General features: G+C 43.2%; 2 protein-coding genes across 8 annotated transcripts in view; both read left to right on the top strand.

Moving 5' to 3' along the window:
- The window catches only part of LOC147010630 (fibronectin type III domain-containing protein 5b-like), an 89,337-nt gene extending 80,363 nt beyond the window's left edge, over nucleotides 1-8,974 (top strand). For 5 of the 7 annotated variants that reach the window (XM_085860594.1, XM_085860591.1, XM_085860588.1 and 2 more), the window contains 2 exons: nucleotides 5,351-5,482; nucleotides 8,640-8,974. In XM_085860594.1, the coding sequence (XP_085716720.1) occupies nucleotides 5,351-5,482; nucleotides 8,640-8,710 (203 nt within the window). In that variant the 3' untranslated portion in view covers nucleotides 8,711-8,974. Of the gene's footprint in view, nucleotides 1-5,350; nucleotides 5,488-8,639 lie in introns of all 7 variants that reach the window. The other 2 variants (XM_085860593.1, XM_085860589.1) reach the window with 1 other exon arrangement.
- Nucleotides 8,975-10,519: 1,545 nt separating this feature from the next.
- LOC147010629 (interferon alpha/beta receptor 2-like) overlaps nucleotides 10,520-20,570 on the top strand; it is a 38,687-nt gene continuing 28,636 nt past the window's right edge. The window contains exon 1 of the mRNA XM_085860586.1: nucleotides 10,520-10,765. Within this exon, the coding sequence (XP_085716712.1) occupies nucleotides 10,684-10,765 (82 nt within the window). The 5' untranslated portion in view covers nucleotides 10,520-10,683. The remainder of the gene's footprint in view (nucleotides 10,766-20,570) is intronic.

Genomic DNA, 20,570 nt, shown 5'->3' with positions numbered 1-20,570 from the left:
TTGGAATGATGTGTGAGATCAGCACGTGATCCTTCCTCGGTGTGCAGTGTGAGAAGCAGTTGCTGATAGTCTGCCACGTGGGAACTGTCTGAAAAATGCAGAAAACAAGTTTTTCTGGAGCATCAGATAGGTCATAGATGTACTGGGCGATGAGATTAAAGGATACCATTGAGGCACAATGAGCGCATGCTCTCATGTTCCATTTGGGTGGCACTTGTACTGCAGGCTTGCATGATGTCCCCTTTTATCTTTTGGAAGTTCTTTTTCAACATCTTCTCCTTCCTTTACTTAGCATTTTAAAAACTTTATTAGCCCCCCCCACCCGCACACACTCAAACAACTTCCTTATCAATTTCTTTCACATTACTCCTTCAAAATATGTGTAATATTATGTAGGCAACCCCGAAAGAGATAAAATAGGTTAATTCAAAAATTTCCCTTCCTGCTTTGGTGATTAACTGGCTCTGGCATCATTGAAAATGGTTACATTGTGAACAAGAAAATGCGCAATCAGAGATTGCACAGCCTTGCCAGGGCTTGTTTTGTGTGGTGTTTGTGTAGTTTTGTGTGGTGTTTGTGTGCTGGTGTGTTACATAATTAATAAGAGACATAATTAGAACCGCTCCTTTATAACTGCTTGCAGTGATGACCGGGCACCAAGACGTCCCGCTTTGATGCAACCCCACTTTGATCAGACACCTGACCCTGGCCCATGTCATTTGTGATTATTCAATTGAATTTAGAATTGGATTAAAATAAATTAAATTTAAATCAAATGGAAGACCAAACAGCTACATTCCTGCATTGGAGAAATCAGAAAGAACCTGAAAAAGCAAAAAGCAACGATGAAATCATCAGGAGGAACATGGATAGGATTTGGGTTTCAGTTGCTACTACTCTACCCTAAAACGCATCCAGGCACAGCCAAGTGAGCCTTATTCAATAAATAAATATATAAATAAATAATCAAAAAGAACCCAGATCAAAAAGATTAAATAATTCTGGCTGCCAGACCATGTATCTGATCAGATTGAAATTTAATACATATATTCCCTATCACTACCAGATCATAATTGTGAAGTTCCATGTCGATTGATTAAGTGGTTCAAGAGAATATTTTTTTAAAAAGAATTTCACTCAATTCAATATGGCTACCCGACCATGTGACATTAATTATTCATGAATACCCTGGTATCCCCAAAGCTTTGGGAACATTTGTGTGAAGTTTCCCCTGGAACAGTTCAGCCTGGAGAAGATCTTTGTAGGTTTTAGGGTAAATCCAATATGCCTGCCAAACCGTGTAACCTATGATGTCCTATGTGTGAATCTTTTGTTCTTCATGGTGAAGCGGTCATACGTGTAAAATTTTGCCTTGATCTGTTTAGCCACTTCAGAGAAATAGATTTTTGAATGTTTTTTTTTGTTTATTTAAAAACAACATGCTGGCGAATCAGGTGACCGATGACGTCATGAATTTTTTTTTTTTCTGCGGACCATTTTATCCCAAGATGACCCTCAAATTTTTCATAATGATCAGATGTGGCGTTCTACATATGCAATTATGACGTCATAACGAAAGCATCTATGATGTCAGAAAAAAATCATACTTATTCCCCAGGAGAACTTGGCATGCGCCAAGTTTCAAGGTTTCAGAGATAGAGTTCCAAAGTTTTCCGTTTCTCCAACATGGCTACCACATAACGTGACTTATGACATCATCATTATCAATAAAACATTCCACATGAGCAGTTGCTCCGATGGTGAAAATTTCGTCTCAATCTGACATGTGGTTGTAGAGAAGAGCACTGTGCAGACACAGTTCTGTGCAGACAAGCAAACAAACAGACAAACAAACAGACCCAAATGCAATACGCTCTCCTTCGGCGAGGGCAACAAGAACAGCACGGCACTCGGGAGAGCACATACCTCTTCCAGGCTTAACAATTTACGTGTCGTATCCCGTTGATAGACCCGATCTGGATCCGGGTCTAAATTTCTATTCATGGTCTGGATCGTGAACCAAAATCGAATCGACCTGTTCTTGTCACCTAACCAACTTTTTTTTCTTTTCTTTTTTTTTTTTTACCAAATTTTGTTATAACTCATCCAAACTTTTGTAAAAATATGCTGCAGAGTATATCATTTTTGGCCCCATCTCTAAATGGTGAAGAATCACTTGAAAAATTGTATCTGGATTTGGATTCGGATCTTCAAAAATGTACGTTGCTGTCCTTGGCCAGTCACCTACATACCAAAAAATTTCAGAACGATTGCTTGAAAACTGTGGCCAAAAATCGTGTGACAAAACAGACAGATAGACAGACAAACAGACAAACGTTGCAGATCAACATACTTGGCCAAAAGTTTTTTTGCCAAGTAATAAACCTGTCCACCAAGTTTATTCCCAATCCACCCATAACTTTTTGAGATATTGTGCTATACTTTATTGTATCTCGTTTTTGGTTCTATCTCTCAATGGTGAAGAATCACTAAAAAAAAAAAAAATTCGTATCCAGATCCAGATCCAGATCTTCACCAAAATGGAATCAATTTGTCCTTGGCAGACATCCCACCTGTCCACAACTTTTTGAGATATCCTACTCACAGACAAACAGACAGGGGTGAAAACATAACTTGCATCTACCTTCGGTGGTGGAGGTAAAAAAAATACGAACAAGGAGATATAAGGGAAAATTACTGAAAGCAGAAATTCAACATCTTGTCCCATTTTCAATGCGATTACATAAAAGTGAAATATATTAAGAGAAAGGCAACACGCAGATTGAAGAGTATACACTATACACATGGTAAATAAAGTAGGAAAACTAGCGACAGGAAATAAAATCGAAAAGTGAGAAATCGATTTGCAACATCAACAACACAGCACACATTGTTGAGAGATTGCACAAGTCCTGAAGCATGGAGCTGCTGAAAGTGGACACAAATCCCCCAAAATATTTTTTAAAGTATATCAATAAAAAAGAAAGACAAATCAAACAAGGCCAACGATGTAAATAGGCGAACAATTTATTCGAGTGCGGAGTACTGTCGTCTCCAATATGATCATAATTTATGGGCAATCACAGTGTCTGAACCCCGTTCCACCATGCTGTCTCTCAAGCCGACTTGAGCAGCAGGTCGAAACTGTCCACCTGCAGTCCGTTACTTACTTATAGGATGAAGCAACAGGTGCAATGAGATGGTTTGCCTCAATTTCTTGGAAAATTAATGGATCATAAATTAAAAAAAAAGATTTCTTGTTGTCATGTCACTTGAACGCATGTCCATTAAAATGGTCAACCACCAATAGAAAAAACAAATCAACCATGTAGTTGCCCACAGTCAATGCCTCTTCTTCTTCTACTTCTCTTTCTGTTCTCTTATGCAGCTCATGGCCGTGGGTAGTGTCATTTGCTGGGGGCTTGGCTGTGCTGGTAGAAGTCACGGGCTAAGAGTTGAAAGTCCGTTAATGGTGAACTTGGCAAGAATTTTGATCAACTTATCACTGATGCCAAGATCAATAACTTTCTGGAACGTGCTATATGGAGAGAGAAGCAGGTCTCTCGAATGCCTGGTTAAAAGCTGTTGTTTGATTTATTTTTATGTTATAGAACAAATTATACTCCTGTCATTCTTAATGGCCAGCCAGAGATATCTTTACACATCGTGAAAAAACCCTGTTTACACAAATGAACAATAACCAGATTATTAACAATACCATAGAGAATCAGACTAGACATTGTGGAATGGTTGTTGGAAGATAGCTTTAGGGCCTGACCCCCATGTGACCTTCTCTAAATGTGGCGTTCAAAACCTCTTTAGGATTTCTGTAATCACCATCATCATTAGAAATGTAGCCTTCTCTTTCAACAGTGTCGGTGCTGCCAAAACAACGTGTGATCAAGGGTCATGCTGGGTGTGTTTTTTCATCTCCTTTCTCTCAGCCAGTCAGGGCAAGAATTTGTAATTCGTTCAGGATTCCGGTAATAATTTGCCTACTCTTCACAAAGAACACAGTGGGATCTTCAACGTCCACCAACTTATTCCGGCAGTTGGGACATCCAGTTTAACATCAGTTCAATTTACTTGGCTCACAACAATGCCTAGCTCTGCCTGCGAGACCCCAGGGTAACAGTTTCTATCTGGTTCGGGATTCGAACCAGGCCACACAGCTTAGAGGAAAATGTGCAGACCTATAATTTTCGAGTCGTTACCACATGGCACTAAAATTTTTTTTAAAAATATCTATAAACTTCTCTTTATTTCTTAAAATACATAGTTTTATTGAAACACAGTGGTTAGAGACTAAATTGATCTGACTTTTTCTCAAAAGTGTATTCCTAATTGTGAGGGTGAGGTGGGTGTTAAGCTTTTGTTTGTTTTGGTGAAATGTGCTTATTTAATTTAGCACACATTTTGGGGGAGTCAAATCTAATGGTTAATGTCATGTTAAATGTTGATGTGACGGTAGATCTGGTGATGATGTCACGGCAGACGCATTTTGGCATGACACCACTGATTATAGCTGTGACCTTATGAGCAAAGTCTGACCATTCAAATCACGAGTGCATCTTACATGGTCATGAAGGTAAGGAAACCTGCCCCATAAAATGTCTTGTATAAACTGCGTAAAAATATTTATTGGTGTGAGGGACTTTACGCGGTGACAAAACTACGACTTAATAAATTTCTAATCTTAATGGTCGAGTCAAGAAAGAAACAATGCTTGCAGTTTGTCTTTCCATGATATCATACCATCATCACCTCCTTTTAATATCATATCTCGGGCATGGTTTTGGAGCATTCATTTCAATTGCCTTCCGACCTTCAGGATGAGGAGGAGGAGGAGGAGATTGGGACCATACTCTGTGCAGAGCGTTGGAGCTGCTTCAACAATCTCCTTGGCTATTGGGCACAATCCTGGATAGGTTGCTATTCAGACACAGGATACCAGCATGCTGGCACTCATTTTGCCGACCTCGGAAGGATGACAGGCCGAGTTAACCCCACCTGGTATTAATTTAACAGCTGAGCGGGATTTGAACTCAGGATCTTAAGATCCCAAGCCCACCACCCTAACCATTAAGCCAACACCAGGCATAGATGACTGCAGGATGACTGACTACAGTACGCGGTTTTCTCATTATATGGATGTGACGTGTACATACACACACACACACACACACACACACACACACACACACACACACACACACACACACACACACACACACACACACACACACACACACACACACACACACACACACACACACATTTGGGTTGAATGGACGTCGATTTATTATATTTAGAACAAACATGGAATATGACTTGTCTGCCATTCCCACAGCCGTCATTGCACTGTTCTTCAAGCAATACAACATCATCAAGGACAATGATTCATCATATACAAGTCGCAATGACAAGGCAAAGAGGCCTCCACAACCAAGCCAACGGCAACCCTCTGTGGAACACCTACAAAGTAAGGTAAAGACACGTCTGACAGTCATTGGCAACGTCTAATGAGTGAGTGTTCAGTCCATGAAAGATCCCACGTCATTTATAAAGAGTAAGCGAGTTATCGCTGGAACCTTGAACAAATTACAAAATCTTGCCTGGATTGTGGGTAGCTCGTGGTCTGGTCTTCCTGGAGGTTCCTTGACACCAGTTAAACTGCTTGCTATCTTCGAGGATGGTTGATGTCCTGGCAGTATTTTGTCCACTACAAACAAACTGACCTGGTAGTTCGCATGTTACATGTGAACGGATTCTTTCTTTTTTTTGTAGACGTAGTCAAGGCTTGTGGATGAGCGGATCAGGACACACCAGGACAAAAGGAACAGTTGGGAGAGAGGAAACACCAACAGCAGAGTTGAAGGCCAAGATAGAGGCAGACTTTGACAAACAATGGGAAATTTTGAAGGAGGTTTTTTGTGGATGGAGAAGGAGGGGTGTTGGGTTAACTCGGGTACAATAGATCGTGGTTTTGGATTGGGGATGATTTGAGATGCCGGTGAACAGTGGCCTTTTTCGGATACAAAGAGCAATCGACTCCATTTTAATCTTTACCTTCTGCCTCTTGGATACCGACAGCCTCTCAAACTCCAGCTGATGTTCATTCTAGCAAGGTCGTAGCTCATTGCTTCCTTAGATTGAACCCTGGAACTTTTCCTGAATTTGTTCTATAGTCTTTCTCGCTTTGTTTATTTGTCCATGCAATGGCCACTCATCCACAGCAGTCCATTTTCAGTACTTAAACCTGTCACACTCTATTATTTAGCTGTTCTCTGAACATCGATGTATGAGCTCAGTGAACAAACAGCCTCGGTAAACGAATTACTACAAGTTCTACAAACATTTTTTATTTTCCATCTAACATTGCATTCCTATTACATTAAGTAATTTTTTTTTTAAAAAAAAGTTGTTTTTCTTAGCTTTCTTGAAGGAGTTTTTTCAATCTTTGAAGTTTTTCCTTCATCATCGTTGGAGTTTTGTCATAGGACCGGTCGGACAGGTTATGCGGCATTCAACCTGAATTACTGTGTTCTTACTTGTGACCTGCAGTTACTGTACCTCCAAGGGATGAATTGGCATGTGGGTGCACAAGGTAAACACATAAAAATTCATCTGACTATTTGTGATATCATTTAATCCCTGTTTCACAATATGAAGTTGCAGTTGAGCCACAAACCAAAGACTCTGTGGAACGCATTCTTGAATGTGAGAACACTGAGAAGGGATAACTTGACAAAATTAGAGAGTTCATAGAAGACCTTACCCCACACAGTCTTGAGGAAAAAGGACATAAGCACGGTCTTTTAAACCCTTGATTATTGCGTTTTCGAGTACGATCTATATTTCCTACGAACCGCCATTTTGTCTGAATCTCGATATTCCCCAAGGTTCAGAGAGCGAGCAGCAAATCTGATTGCTCAAGATGACATAAAATGGCGTAATATTTTGGTGAAGTACTGTTAAATGGAACGTTTTTGAAATTGCCAAGAAGCGATTTTTGCTATACGGTGTTCAAGTATATAAATCAATTGAAACAAAAGTGAGAATTGCTTTGCAATACATTTCCCCTACCAGCCCCAATGAATGATCCAGAAACAAATATTTGTTTGCTTTTAAGCCACACTCGAGCCGATACCCGAACTAGAACGAAGAAGAAGAAACTGTCTAACCCACTGTGTTTGGGTCGATTTGGCAAAATAAAAGGAAAAGCGATTTTAATTAATGATACATTTTGTAGACTAGAATAAAAAAACAATTATGACAACTAAGATAGAAAACCGGAGATAAAAATTAGTTTGCTTTAATGCACGCTAGAGCCGATACTGGAACCAAAATGAAGAGAAAGAAACTCTCGAACCCATCATTTATTCGCAAAAGCAAAAACATGTGCAGGGCTTATGTTCATATATAATACATTGTGGTTATATACCGAGGATCATTCCAATTGCACTGGGCCATGGACTAACAGCTTAGCCTTTAAGGCCTGCGGCCTGCCAATCTGCACTGCTTCATGCAATTAGTGGCACATGATTTTATTGGGGTGTAGTCAGGCCAGCTGTCCAGCCAATGGGTGTAAAGCAGTGGAGTGGAGTCAGGAAAGCTCAACACTGACCCATGAATAATATGTGATATTTTTCTAAGTCTAAAAAGGGAATAACTCTGTGAAGAATTGACCAAACTCCCTGAAGTGCAAAATTTTTCAATAACTTATCATAACAAAGCCATGTACCAAGTTTCAGTTGAATTTGTGAAAGGGTATGGGAAAAAAGTCTGAAAAACCACAGGTGGGATGGATGGACATATGGATAAACGGAGAGAAAACCTGTAGTCCCCTCCATTGAAACCAGTACAGGACTAAAAATTAAGATTTTAAAGGCTGTAGGAAAAACAAAACATTTTTCACAAGTTTACCACTGTTGATGCTTTCACACCACCTTGTTTGGTTTCACACCACCTTGTTGGTCTTTCACACCACCTTGTTTTTACACGTTACATTAGTACCTCATGCCTGTTGTTTGTGTCCTTTATGATATCCCTAAAAACAGTAAGTTTCCTGTTTGGAATGATTTTCAATTTTGGTTGACTGCCAGGCAGGCAGAGTAAAAAAAACAAATACCTTATTCTTATGTGCGCATGCACATTTGGGACGAGATTACGTTCAAGTTACCAAATTCAGAGCCAAATAACTGCTAAACTGTAGGTTCATGGTCCGGTTCGTGTTCCGATTCATGTTCTGCAGTGTTCAAAATATAACATTCAATGGAAATTAAGTTGTTCCTCGATCATAAACTGACGTCTGTAGACAGACAGTCAGATAGACAAAGTGAAGCAAATGCTTAATCCCGCTTTTCACTTCGCACATGCAGGGGGAATTATCTGGAGCACCAAAACACAACATCCTGCTCTTTGCAAAGAACAACACATTATATTATCCATAATCAAATATAAAAGCTGCTGTCAAGGATTGAGGGAGATGAAAAGCCACACGTGATGGAAGGAATAGATGTTTTCTGACTTCATGCACGACCTCATGAGATTAAGGCTTATGTGTGAGCACATGGGAATATGGTCGATTTAGAAAATATTTTTGAATGTAATGGATGCTTTTCCTTCTTGCTTTGCAGTCTGTGCCCACAACTCCTTTGATAAGCATTCAGGAAGTCTGAAGTTTCACACCTGTTTCCTTCTACGATGATCAGAGGCTGGTGTTGCTGAAAGGTGGCAAGGCCTAGTGAGACCTTGCAGAGCGTACCTTCCAAGTTACCGTTTAGTGCCTTTTGGAAATTTCTCGGGTGGAACGCAGCTATCTATCAGGAGGGAAAGAGGAATAATTTCAACTGTCCAAAACGAAACAAGAGAGAATAGAATGTTGAGACCTTGTGGAAGTGCTTATCAGTTGAGTAACTTGGGGCACTTTGTGTATTTGACAGAGAAAAAGAAAACTAAGGTAATCAATCAATCCACTACAAATTATCTCTTTGCTTCATCATGCTACTCTTGGGATGCAATTGCCTGAGAAAGCTTGCAGATTGGAGAGAACATGGCCAAGGTTGCTGGCATTGTGTGGGACACAACTGAACCCCAACTCAAAAACCACCACTGAATTGCAGGCCAGTGGTCCACCATGCCACACAGTTGTAGATCTTCCTTGATGAGGAGCCGACCCAACAGCTGAAGACCTTGGGAAACATCCAGGGTCTGGAAAGCTTCTTTTATATCAAGGTCATTGTGCATTGTGTGATACAAACTGTGCCAGGGTGTGTAGCACCAAAATGGACACAGGAACAATAAGTAACAGTGACTTTGGGAATTGCTTAATTGGAAAAGCCTATTCAGACTTGGAATAGTCTGTCTGCTATTCAGGAGGCCATCATGTGTGGCAGTATCTGGTCATCTCCCAAAGGTCAAATCGAATGTAACACCTTGTCACGTAGAGCAGTGAAACAAGAACAATGGTGTTGGAGGTAAGGGTCTGCAGGGTATAAAGGAAGATAATTTGTGCCAAAGTCCATGCACTGGACCATAATTCACTAAACCCTGTTTTAAAAGTGGCAGAAAAGTGCACCTACGTGATTATACTTGTAATGTGAAACAAAACCATAATTCAATAAACTCCGTATAAAGACTGGCAGATGAATGCACACGTGATGTACGTATCTCGTCGTCGTAATGAGAAAATGGACAGTGATAAAGATGACCTGCAGATGCTGTAGTCTAAAGCTCACCACCATGGGAAAATCATCTCACAGTCATTGTTTTTGCCTCGACTTTATGAAAGAATGATAACGAAGAATTTCACCGACACCTGCATCCTTCATCTATGACAGAAATCTTCTGCCCTCTTAATGAAGTTTCCTCGTCGTTCAGCCGATGATCCGAGATGTTCGCGCCCTCCCACACACCTTGTGAATAGACTGATCAACGTTACGTCGTAATCATTTATCGGTGTGGTTTTTGGTACAGGATATTTGTTACAAAAGGCAGGTGTATTTGACCTGAAATCTGAGAAGAGGCATCAAACAACCCAAGTCTGTATGGTAAACACCTGTGCACATCCTCTGCTTTTATTGCAGGTGTCCTGTGGATTGGTGGCGCGGTCGCTACCAACGGGTTGTGTCTCTTTAATTAATTTGATCCCCCCCCCCCTTTATTTAATCTTGCACATCCTTGTATAAAACACGACAAAAAGGGTTTTGTATGTACATTGAGCAGTTTGTAATGAATGCATATGAAATAGATACGGTTTCTAACAGGGTCGATTTGTGTTTTGAAGACAGTTGTGTCTGTTGTATACCTTTTGCTTGTGTAATATATTTGGTTGAGCCAGGCACTTGATGCCACTCAGAGTGCGTGTTTGTAAGAGGTAAATGAACGAAGACAATAAAAATGACAACAAATAAAGAAGCACACCTCTTGCAGTGTTTACGATACCTCGACCACACCTGCCTACTACGTCACGCGTCAAGACAACGCCAAACAACTTGTGTGTGTCATCACTACATGCATCATGTCAACACGAGTGTGTACATGCGAAAATTTACACAACCAAAAACAAAAGTATTGAATATGCGAGTCGAGGCTCATTTAACATAAAAACCACGTGGATATTGGAGACCTGCAGGTGGGAGAAGAAAGAGTGTCTACCCATCGAAGATTCCGGCTCTACCGATGGGAATACTCTCTTTAGCTTTCGCCTTCTTCAACATCTTCACGTCGGTTTTGGGCAGCGCAGCAACGACCGACTACGACGGTATGTCATAGTACAACTGTAACTTCCCAATATTGTTGCTTATATACATATACACGTGGAAATTGTTTTTGAAAAGTTTAAAGTGTTCTCTTTTTTCGTAAGCACTGTGTGTCATGGCTGTGAACTTTTTTGCGAGGTTGAAAAGTTCACAAATAACTTTTCGACTTTGCGGCAAACACGTCGCACAGCCTTGAATCTGCGGATCTGCCTCAAGGCATGTTGTGGTGACAGAGGTTAAATATACTATCGGAGTTGTCCAAAATTCTATGCTGCTGTTGGATGCCCTTGATGGGGATGGCAGGACCGGCCTTGAGGCTCATGCACTCGCCTCTGAGCCGTCTCACCTGGATTTGAATCCTGATGCAGATATAAACTGCCATTCTGTTGTTTCGCAGGCATGGCGAGGCATCGATGTGTGTGCCATCTCTCAGGTAGTCGTTAAACTGGGCCTCCCATTTTCCAGCACTAGCAGGTGGGCGTTAAAAATTGCTGTCACGAGCAATCGAACGTCAGTCCTGGCCAGCCGTTTCGTGAATGGCTTGGACTAAAGTTTTCTGCCTGACTCACAAGAAGGGAAATTGTCATAGTAGTACTCGTAGTAGTAGTAGTAGTAGTAGTAGTAGTAGTAGTAGTAGTAGTAGTAGTAGTAGTAGTAGTAGTAGTAGTAGTAGTAGTCAATACGTGTTGTGTGGGTCATTGTTTACCTTGCTCAGTTTGGCATGCTCTTCGGAACACTTATCTCATCAGTCTTTCAATCATACATTCCACATCTCATGGATAAATTTATCATTGGATGGAATGTTGTTATCGCTGGAATATGATGACAGACACCATCGCCTGATGTTTCAGCCTCGGCACGTAAAAAAATGCAATGCAGAAAAACCTGTGTAATGTGGTCACGCATCTTATGCGGCCACTTTTGCATGGAAGGATTGAAAGGCCATTGGATGAGTACGTGTGATTATTAGAATGAAGAACCAGTCTTGTTGGTGCAGGCGAGTCAGGGGCAGATCCAGAAAATTTCTAGGGTGGGGTTCACTTTAAGTTAAGATGTTATCATATTGTGAAATATACCACCAAGTCTTGGTCAGGTCAATGTAATCGTCGAGGAAAAAACAGTTAATTTATCCAAAGCTAGCAATGTCCGACCATAAATTTACATTCTCTACAGGAAAATTTGGGAATATCGAGCTACTTAACGAAAAGGCTCCAGGCCTCTCACCAACTGATTCCAAAGAAAAGCTGAAGATTTTGGAATCTTTGCGACAACAATGCAAATACACAAAATGTTTCCAAAGCAAATCAATGAAAATATCAAACGGACAAGCACAAAATGCGGCGAAATGACCCTGAGCTCAAAACTGAGACTCGCCATTGTGGATCATCAGATCATTAATTATAAAAATGGACGATGTAGCCACTGAAACTTTGAATTACCTGGTGAAATAGTTCAGGATTGGACTGTGCTTTGTTGGAGGATACGATCCCGAAAATGTTACCGTCCTCTTCGGAGCCAGAAAGAACCAGCTGCGAAAAGTATCGTGGCTCAGATCAATGACCGAGTGAATGAAAAATCAGATCTGTATCAGGTCAGGTCAGGCCAGATCAGATTTGAGACTTGCTACAGGTATCATGTAAACCTGCACCAACCTGTTTTATAGTCGGGTTGTTGGCGACCAAACGGTCTCCCCCACCACATTTCCTGGTGAGGAGGGTGTTTGGATATGGACACCCAGCAGGATTAAAAACAAAACCTGTCAAAGGGCGGAGGAGCTCCTTGTGAGCCAATGGCCATCCATATCTCGTGCCCAATTGTGTCTGCAGACGTCCTCCTGCAGTCGGGTTACTGTTTTTTAGGAAGTTGGTTGCAGGATTTGTATTCTGCCCACCGTAAAACCCTTCATTCCGTAAAACCTAAGAAAACTGCAAAGAAAATTGAAAACCCACTCTGTCGGAGTACCTCTTGAGTAAGCTGCCCTCGGTAGGGCAGCTCACCGGATGACAGGATTGAGACAAAGCCGTCGGGACCCCCACTCTTTGATGACAAGAGGAAAACCGTAGGGTAACCTTTTTGGGTCAGATTGTGGTCGTGTGTTTCAAGGTGGTGCTGAGGTGTCGTCCACCAGACTGCAGTTTCCTTGGTTAACCTGAGGTGGTCCCTTCAGGTGGGTGCCTGGAATGTCCTCGCCCTAAGAGCAGACGATCACCTGTCTCTCTTATCATCTGAGCTCAAGCATTTGAACATCGGCATTGCAGCACTCTCTGAGGTTCAGAGACCAGAGTGGTGAGATCATGGTGGGTAGTTTCACCTAATATTGGTCTGGTCGGTCTGATGGTTACCATGCCCAAGGAGTTGCTGTAGCTGTGTCCAATATGCTGACTCCAATGATAATTGAGGTAACACCGGTCAACGAGCATATTACGAGACGAAGGATTCGTCACTCCTTGGGTTTCATTTCCTTGGTCTCTGTTTATGCTCTGACTGAGGCGAGTGATCTCACCATGAAGGACATTCTACGCCACGCTCGAGTCTGTGGTTGATCAGTGCCCCAGACGAGATACACTTCTAGTCTTGGTGGATTTCAATGCATCGACTGGAATTGATAGGGATGGTTATGAGATATATGTTGGTCCCCATGGGTCTGGTAATGTGAACCAGAATAGCACTAAGTTCCTTAACTTTGCAAGAATTCATGGACTTAGGCTGGCTTGTTCATGGTTTCAGAGCCCAGAAGCTCATCGCTGGACTTGGTATTCCAACGCTGGTGGTGTGGCAATGGAGACTGACCACGTGCTCGTTGATGGTCGCTGGAGGGTGATCCAGAACGGCAGGGTCTACCGGTGTGCTCAGATCCTCAATACCAATCATAGGCTTGTGGTAGCAACTCTGAAGTTTCAGCTTAAATCCAGGAGAATGGTACCATCCCAACCTAGGCTGGATGTTGGCAAGCTCAAGGATGAGAGGGTAGCTTAGGAGTTCTTGAACAGGCTGAGTGGGGATTTGGGGGGGGGGGGGTCTGAGTGCTTTTGGGAATCCTGAAGAGTTGTGGAGTGCCTTCAAGACCACCGTCCTGATGTTGCCGGTAGTTGTCTTGGAACTCACCGGAGGGCGAAGAAAAACTTTGGTGTCTCAAGGGACACTGGATACCATTAACCTGAGTCGCAGGGGCAGGCTTAATGCAGAGCTGAGCTGGTCAGGAAGTTGAGGCAAGTGAGGTGAGGGTGGACATGGAGACCCATGGAGACCCACATATGAGGAATCTGTGAGGGGGTAGATCATCAACTGTGGTCAAGTGATTGTCATCCTGGTTACAGGGGAAGTTGTGCATTGCGCTCCTCCAAGCCAGTCCCTCAGTGTACTCCAGTTTGAGCAGAGGTTGGTGGGCTCTAAACAGGCAAGTCCGAAGTGAAGGCCCGCTGGGCTGGTTACTTTAAGTGACTGCACCAGGCTGATTCACCAGCTGTTGAATTTGATGTCAGGGGTGTTGCTATCTCTATTTCTGATCCTCCAATCAACTGTGATCCACCTTTGTTTGTGGAAACACAGGCTGCAGTGAATCGGTTGAAATGGGGTAAAGCTCCTGGGATTTGTGGCATCCATAGTGAACTTGTCAACGCTGGTGGAAATGCTTTGATCATGTCGTTGGATGCAGTTCTGTGTTCTACCTGGAATGATCCGAACTGACAGGAAGAGGAGCCTTGTTGTCCCTCTCTGAAAAGGGAAGGTTGATTGCCAGGACTGCAACAACTACCGAGGGGTGACGCTGCTCTCAGTGTCAGGTAAGGTTTTGCTAAGATATTGATAGGGTTCACCACCGTCTGCTTGAGCATCAGTGCCCAGAGCAGTCAGGCTTTACACCAAAGAGGTCAATCATGGACCGTATCCTTGCCATTAAGGTCCTCACTGAATGCAGATGAGAGTTTCAGCTGGGGCTGCTTGCAGCCGATGTTGATCTCTGCAAAGCGTTCAATTCAGTGAATCAGGATGCTCTCTCTCTGGAGGATTCTTGGTCTTCATGTGGTGCCAGCAAAACTGATCAATCTGATGTCTGAACTGTACTCTGGTATTGAGAGTGCTGTGAGATGTGGTGATGCCATCTCCGACTTATTTCCAGTTGTTACTGGTGTTCGGCAGGGGTATGTACTGCCCCCCACACTTTTCAGTGCTTGTATGGACTGGATTCTGGGGAGGATGTCGGAGAGAATGTCGTTTGGGAATGTCACCATCTCTGACTTTGATTTTATAGATGATGCAGTCACCTTTGCAGAGACTCTTGATATCCTTTTGGGGGCCCTTGCGGTGCTGAATGAGGAGTTGGAGCTACTGTGATTACAGGTTTCCTGGGTCCAAACTAAGATCCAGGCTTTCTATGACTTCTTGGATGCTGCTATCTTGTCTGTACCTGTTTGTGGTGAGGATGTTGAGGTCATGGAGATATTCACTTACCTTGGCAGTGATATTCATGTCTCTGCTGGCTGTGAGCCAGAGGTCAATAGATGTCTGTGTTGGGCCTGGGGAGTTATGGATTCACGAGATCATAGCGTGTGGCATTGCCGGTACCTGTACCGGATGACGAAGGTCCAAGTCTTCTGGTCCTTAGTGCTTCCAGTCTTGCTCTATGGATCTGAGACTTGGACTCTGACCAGGAATCTGAGATAGAGACAATTCCTTTGGTTCCAGATCTCTTTGGAGAATCCTTTGTTATCGCTGGTCATACTTTGTGTCCAATGAGCAGTTGCTGAGAGAGACTCAAAAGAGATTTGTTACCTGCATTGTCCGTGAGTGTCACCTGCGGCTGTATGGACATGTGGCTCGTTTTCCTAATGCTGATCCTGCTCACCAGAATCTCTCAGCGAGGGAGCCTCATGAGTGGAGGAGGCGAATAGGCCAACTATTTTCCTCGTTGTTGCAGCAGGTTGATCGGCATCTCAAGCAGATGGGGATGGACTATGTATCTGCCTGCGGTATCGCCAGACGGAGGCCCCTGGAGTACCGGAGGAAAGTGGATACAGCGACGTGCTTCTCCGGCACATGCTCCCATACCTGTCCTGATCTGAAAGCAAAAGACGTGCCATTGCCGATTTTCCAGTGATATCTCACACGATGATCATGTGCCACAATTGTAAGGGTGGAGGGGAGGGGTGGTTCACGTGCACCTGGTGAACCCCACCTGGATCCTCCATAACTCATGTCGATCTGCATCTGTGGACAGGTAGAACAATGCATGACATCAACAGGACGTTGACTGGGGTATGTTGACAGCTTGGAGAACCAATGAGAGAATCTGACGTTTCGGGTGACAACCCTTCATTGTGTGATTATTAGGCGAACATTTCATCGATAGGGTTAGGCGTATCAAAGAGCGTTTTGTGCTTCCCATGTAAAATGTCATTGTGCAGTCATTAATTAATCAAAATCTGATATTACAGTACCTACGCCACCGCAGGTGGAAGGAGGTTTTGTTTTCACCCTGTCTGTCTGTTTGTTTGTTTTTGTGCAGATTATCTCAAAAAGTTGTGGACGAATTCGGATGAAACTTGGTGGACATGTTGGGTGTGTGACAAGGACGAATTGATTCGATTTTGCGGTGGATTCACTCCACCGTGGCGGCTCCCTGGGTCTCCATTGCGTGCGCTCAGCATCCACCATGATCTATCTCTCTCTCTCTCTCTCTCTCTCTCTCTCTCTCTCTCTCTCTCTCTCTCTCTCTCTCTCTCTCTCTCTCTCTCTCTCTCTCTCTCTCTCTCTCTCTCTCTCTCTCTCTCTCTCTCTCTCTCTCTCTCTCTCTCTCTCTCTCTCTCTCTCTCTCTCTCTCTCTCTCTCTCTCTCTCTCTCTCTCTCTCTCTCTCTCTCTCTCTCTCTCTCTCTCTCTCTCTCTCTCTCTCTCTCTCTCTCTCTCTCTCTCTCTCTCTCTCTCTCTCTCTCTCTCTCTCTCTCTCTCTCTCTCTCTCTCTCTCTCTCTCTCTCTCTCTCTCTCTCTCTCTCTCTCTCTCTCTCTCTCTCTCTCTCTCTCTCTCTCTCTCTCTCTCTCTCTCTCTCTCTCTCTCTCTCTCTCTCTCTCTCTCTCTCTCTCTCTCTCTCTCTCTCTCTCTCTCTCTCTCTCTCTCCCACCCTGCACCTCCCTCCACCTCTGTATGGCTCTGTATGTTTGAGCATTGCTTCCTTTCTTAAAGTGATTCTTCACCATTGAGAGATGTGGCCAAAAACGATATAATATACTATATAACATGATATTTCAAAAAGTTGTGGACGAGTTATGACAAAACTTGGTGGATGAGTTGCTGAGGTGTCGAGAACAAGTCGATACGATTTTGGTTCAGGTCCGAATCCAGATCCGGACTATCAGTGGGATACAAACGTCAACGGTTCAGCCTGTTCGGAGGTACGTGCTCCACCGAGTACCCTTCTTGTTTTTTCACAAATTATTATTGGGATTCTTTAAGAGGACGTCTCCACCTCTTGACGTATTTGCCCTCGATGATGTAAAAATCGTTCGGAATGTTGATAACTCCTGGCCGAGAGACCGAAATCGGCTTGAATAAGTTTAATAACCACTGACGAGGTTTACATCTGGTTCGGCACGTCAGCACATTCTCCACTCGGGTGTGTTAACCACCAGATTTAACCTTAAGACTGCCATCCGCACGAGAATCGACTGTTTCGGCGTTTTGCGGATCATCTCTTCTTCCTATTCTTCTTATTCTTGATCTTTAAAGGTCACGGTTATTCCTCTGTTCTTGTGTTGGCCGGGGCGGGGGAGTTTTTGGCCAAAACCTTTCACGAAGTGGCTGGCCAGGTGAATCACGCCAAAGAAGTTCGGACTGGAATTTGTCATTAGTTTCAGGGTGCCGGAGATAGCTCACCTACTATTCGTGGAAGACACCGTGGGATATTTAACATCCAGCAACTAAATGTTGGCAGACGGGATGCCCAGTTTGACGTCCATATCCGAGGTTACAAGTTACCCTTGAAGGTTACAGACCAGAAAAGGTCAGAGTAGTTGAACTACAATTTTATCAACCCCACTCTCAACCTGTATATCACCAGAGCGGTAGTTCGAAGGACTTATTTTGATGAGGGAGGCCATACATCACGTGATTTTTCAGAAGAGACGGCTGTGAGCTGGCTTTAAGTCCTTTCTGTGGGTATGCTCTTCGATGCATTGCACCTGCTGGCACATTTTCCATCAGTTTTGGTGTCATCTGATTATATCAGGAGTCGAGCCAACCTTTACATGAGTCAAAACCGAGCTGGGTAAGCAAGGAAACACAGTTAAACAAACATGTAAAGCAATTCAGTCACAGCCCTCGAGTTCACTGTTGTTGTTTATCAAACAAACGAGTTATGTTAAACAACGTCAAGCTTGTGCTGTCGAGGTGTACAGTGCCATTGGGTGCCATCTCGTATTACACTTGCAGACAAATATGGTGGAATGTTTGACTCACTCTTTCACCCACCACACCAAATACTCACCGCCATCAACTCCTACTCCCCCTCCACGCATATGCATATACAGTGTCAACAGAAACTCAACACCCCCTTTCAAAATTTTCACCCTTTGTTGCCTGGAATTAAATTGCATTAAATTAGACTCTTTACACCTTTATTTACACATCGTAACCCACAACTTCCAAGTGAAAAACAAATACTACAAATTTTAGAAAATTAATTAAAATACAAAACTACAATATCTTGGTTGGATAAGTGTCCACCCTTCCCCCCCCCCCCCGTGTAACAGCAATTGAAAATTAGCTCAGGTGTAACCAATCACCTTCAAAATCACACACCAAGTTAATTGGCCTGCATCTGTTTAAATTGTAGTGATTCTGATTATATTACCTCTACCACTGAAGGTGAAGGAGGTTATGTTTTCACTCTTTCTGTCTTTCTGTCTTTCTGTCTTTCTGTCTTTCTGTCTTTCTGTCTTTCTGTCTGTCTCTTGTTGTTGTTGACCGATCCGGATGAAATTTTGTGGACAGGCTCGATGTGTGACAAGAACTGGTTAGTTTTTGGTGAAGATCAGGATTCGAATTCGACTACTAGAATATTTTTTAAGTGATTCTTCACCATTGAGAGATAGGGCCAAAAACGATAAATAGCACGATATCTCAAAAAGTTTGGATGGATTCAGACTAAACTTGGTGGACAAGTTGGGTGTGTGACAAGGAAGAATTGATTCGATTTTGGTGAAGATCTGAATCTGGATCCGACTACTATAATTTTTTAAGTGATTCTTCACCATTGAGAGACAGGGCCAAAAACGATATAGTACTGTATAGCGTGATATTTCAAAAATGTATTGGGCCCAATATGTTGTCGTGTAACAGGCATTGCGTGGTGGGGGTATGCGTACACTCTTCCGAGTGCCCTTCTCGTTCAAAAATGTATTGGGCCCAATATGTTCTCGTGTAACAGGCATTGCGTGGTGGGGGTATGCGTACACTCTTCCGAGTGCCCTTCTCGTTCAAAAATGTATTGGGCCAGATATGTTCCTGTGGATCAGGAATTATAGGGCGGAGGTATGCGCTCTACCGAGTGCCCTTCCAGTTTCAGAATAAAATTCTGCTATTCCTGTTGGTTTCCTCTGCTGGGTGATGTATTTCACAGCGAAGACTCAACTATGAACACCAAGGAGCTTTCAAAACACCTCCGGGATAAAGTTATGGAAAGCCACCGATCAGGAGATGCGGATAAAAAATATTTCAAAGTCCTTGAATATCTCAAATTACTCAAAAAAGCATTTGACAATAGAAACACTGATTGGTGTATTTGGCAAGAGGCATGCTGATTGGTGTATTAGGCACAATGATTTTTGCATTAGGTATAATGATTGGTGTATTAACCACACTGATTGATGTATTCGGCACACCTGTTGGTGTACAAGGCACACTGATTGGTGTATTACGCACACTGATTGGTGGGTGAGGCACATTTCCCTTGGACGGGACGTGAGGCTGATTTTGCCGTCCGCTTGCATTGAATGTTTGATCATTAAAGATGCCATTGTGAGCATCCTGGCCAAACTCACAATTCCTGCCAGAACTGTATCTCCAAAATGACCAACCTCCTAGTTGTGTCTTTAACATTCCTCACCCATGAGATCTCAAATGGTCCATCGCAGGGCAAAAAGTAGCTGGACTAAATAACAACCCAGCTGCTGTGCTCTCGATGTATTGCAAAAAGTATGATTATAACATACAATAGCGCCATTCACACACACACACACACACACACACACACACACACACACACACACACACACACACACACACACACACACACACACACACACACACACAGACACACACACACACACAGACACACACACACACACACACACACACACACACACACAGACACACACACACACACACACACACACACACACACACACACACACACACACACATTGTTCATTTGAACAAGTGTGTATCTACCCTCAGGAGAGCCAGAAAACAACATCTTTCTGAGCTCAAGTCTGATCCCTCAAACCTCTCTCCCTCCTCCAAACCCTGGTGGCGTAGAATCAAATCTGTTTCTGCTGTATGTTCCCCCTCCATCTCCTTCCTTCCCTCAAATGGCCGCACTGCTGATACCGCACGTGAAAAGGCTGAATGCCTAAACTCGTTGTTTGCATCGAAATCTTGTGTCCGAAACCCATCGCTTTCTCTACCTAGCTCACCCAGCGCACCCAACTGTCCCTGGACTCTGTGTCCTTTTCTCCTGACAAAGTGCAGAGTTTGCTTTCAAACCTCGACTCAGATTCTGCAACCGGTCCAGACGGCATCAGCCTATGTGTCCTCA

The sequence above is a fragment of the Eptatretus burgeri genome, chromosome 16, assembly GCF_056783735.1.
Source record: "Eptatretus burgeri isolate ZD-2024b chromosome 16, Ebu_testis_v1, whole genome shotgun sequence".
Lineage (NCBI taxonomy): Eukaryota > Metazoa > Chordata > Myxini > Myxiniformes > Myxinidae > Eptatretus > Eptatretus burgeri.
The sequence above is the reverse complement of the archived record's forward strand: the minus strand, read 5'-3'. Positions and strand labels throughout refer to the sequence as shown.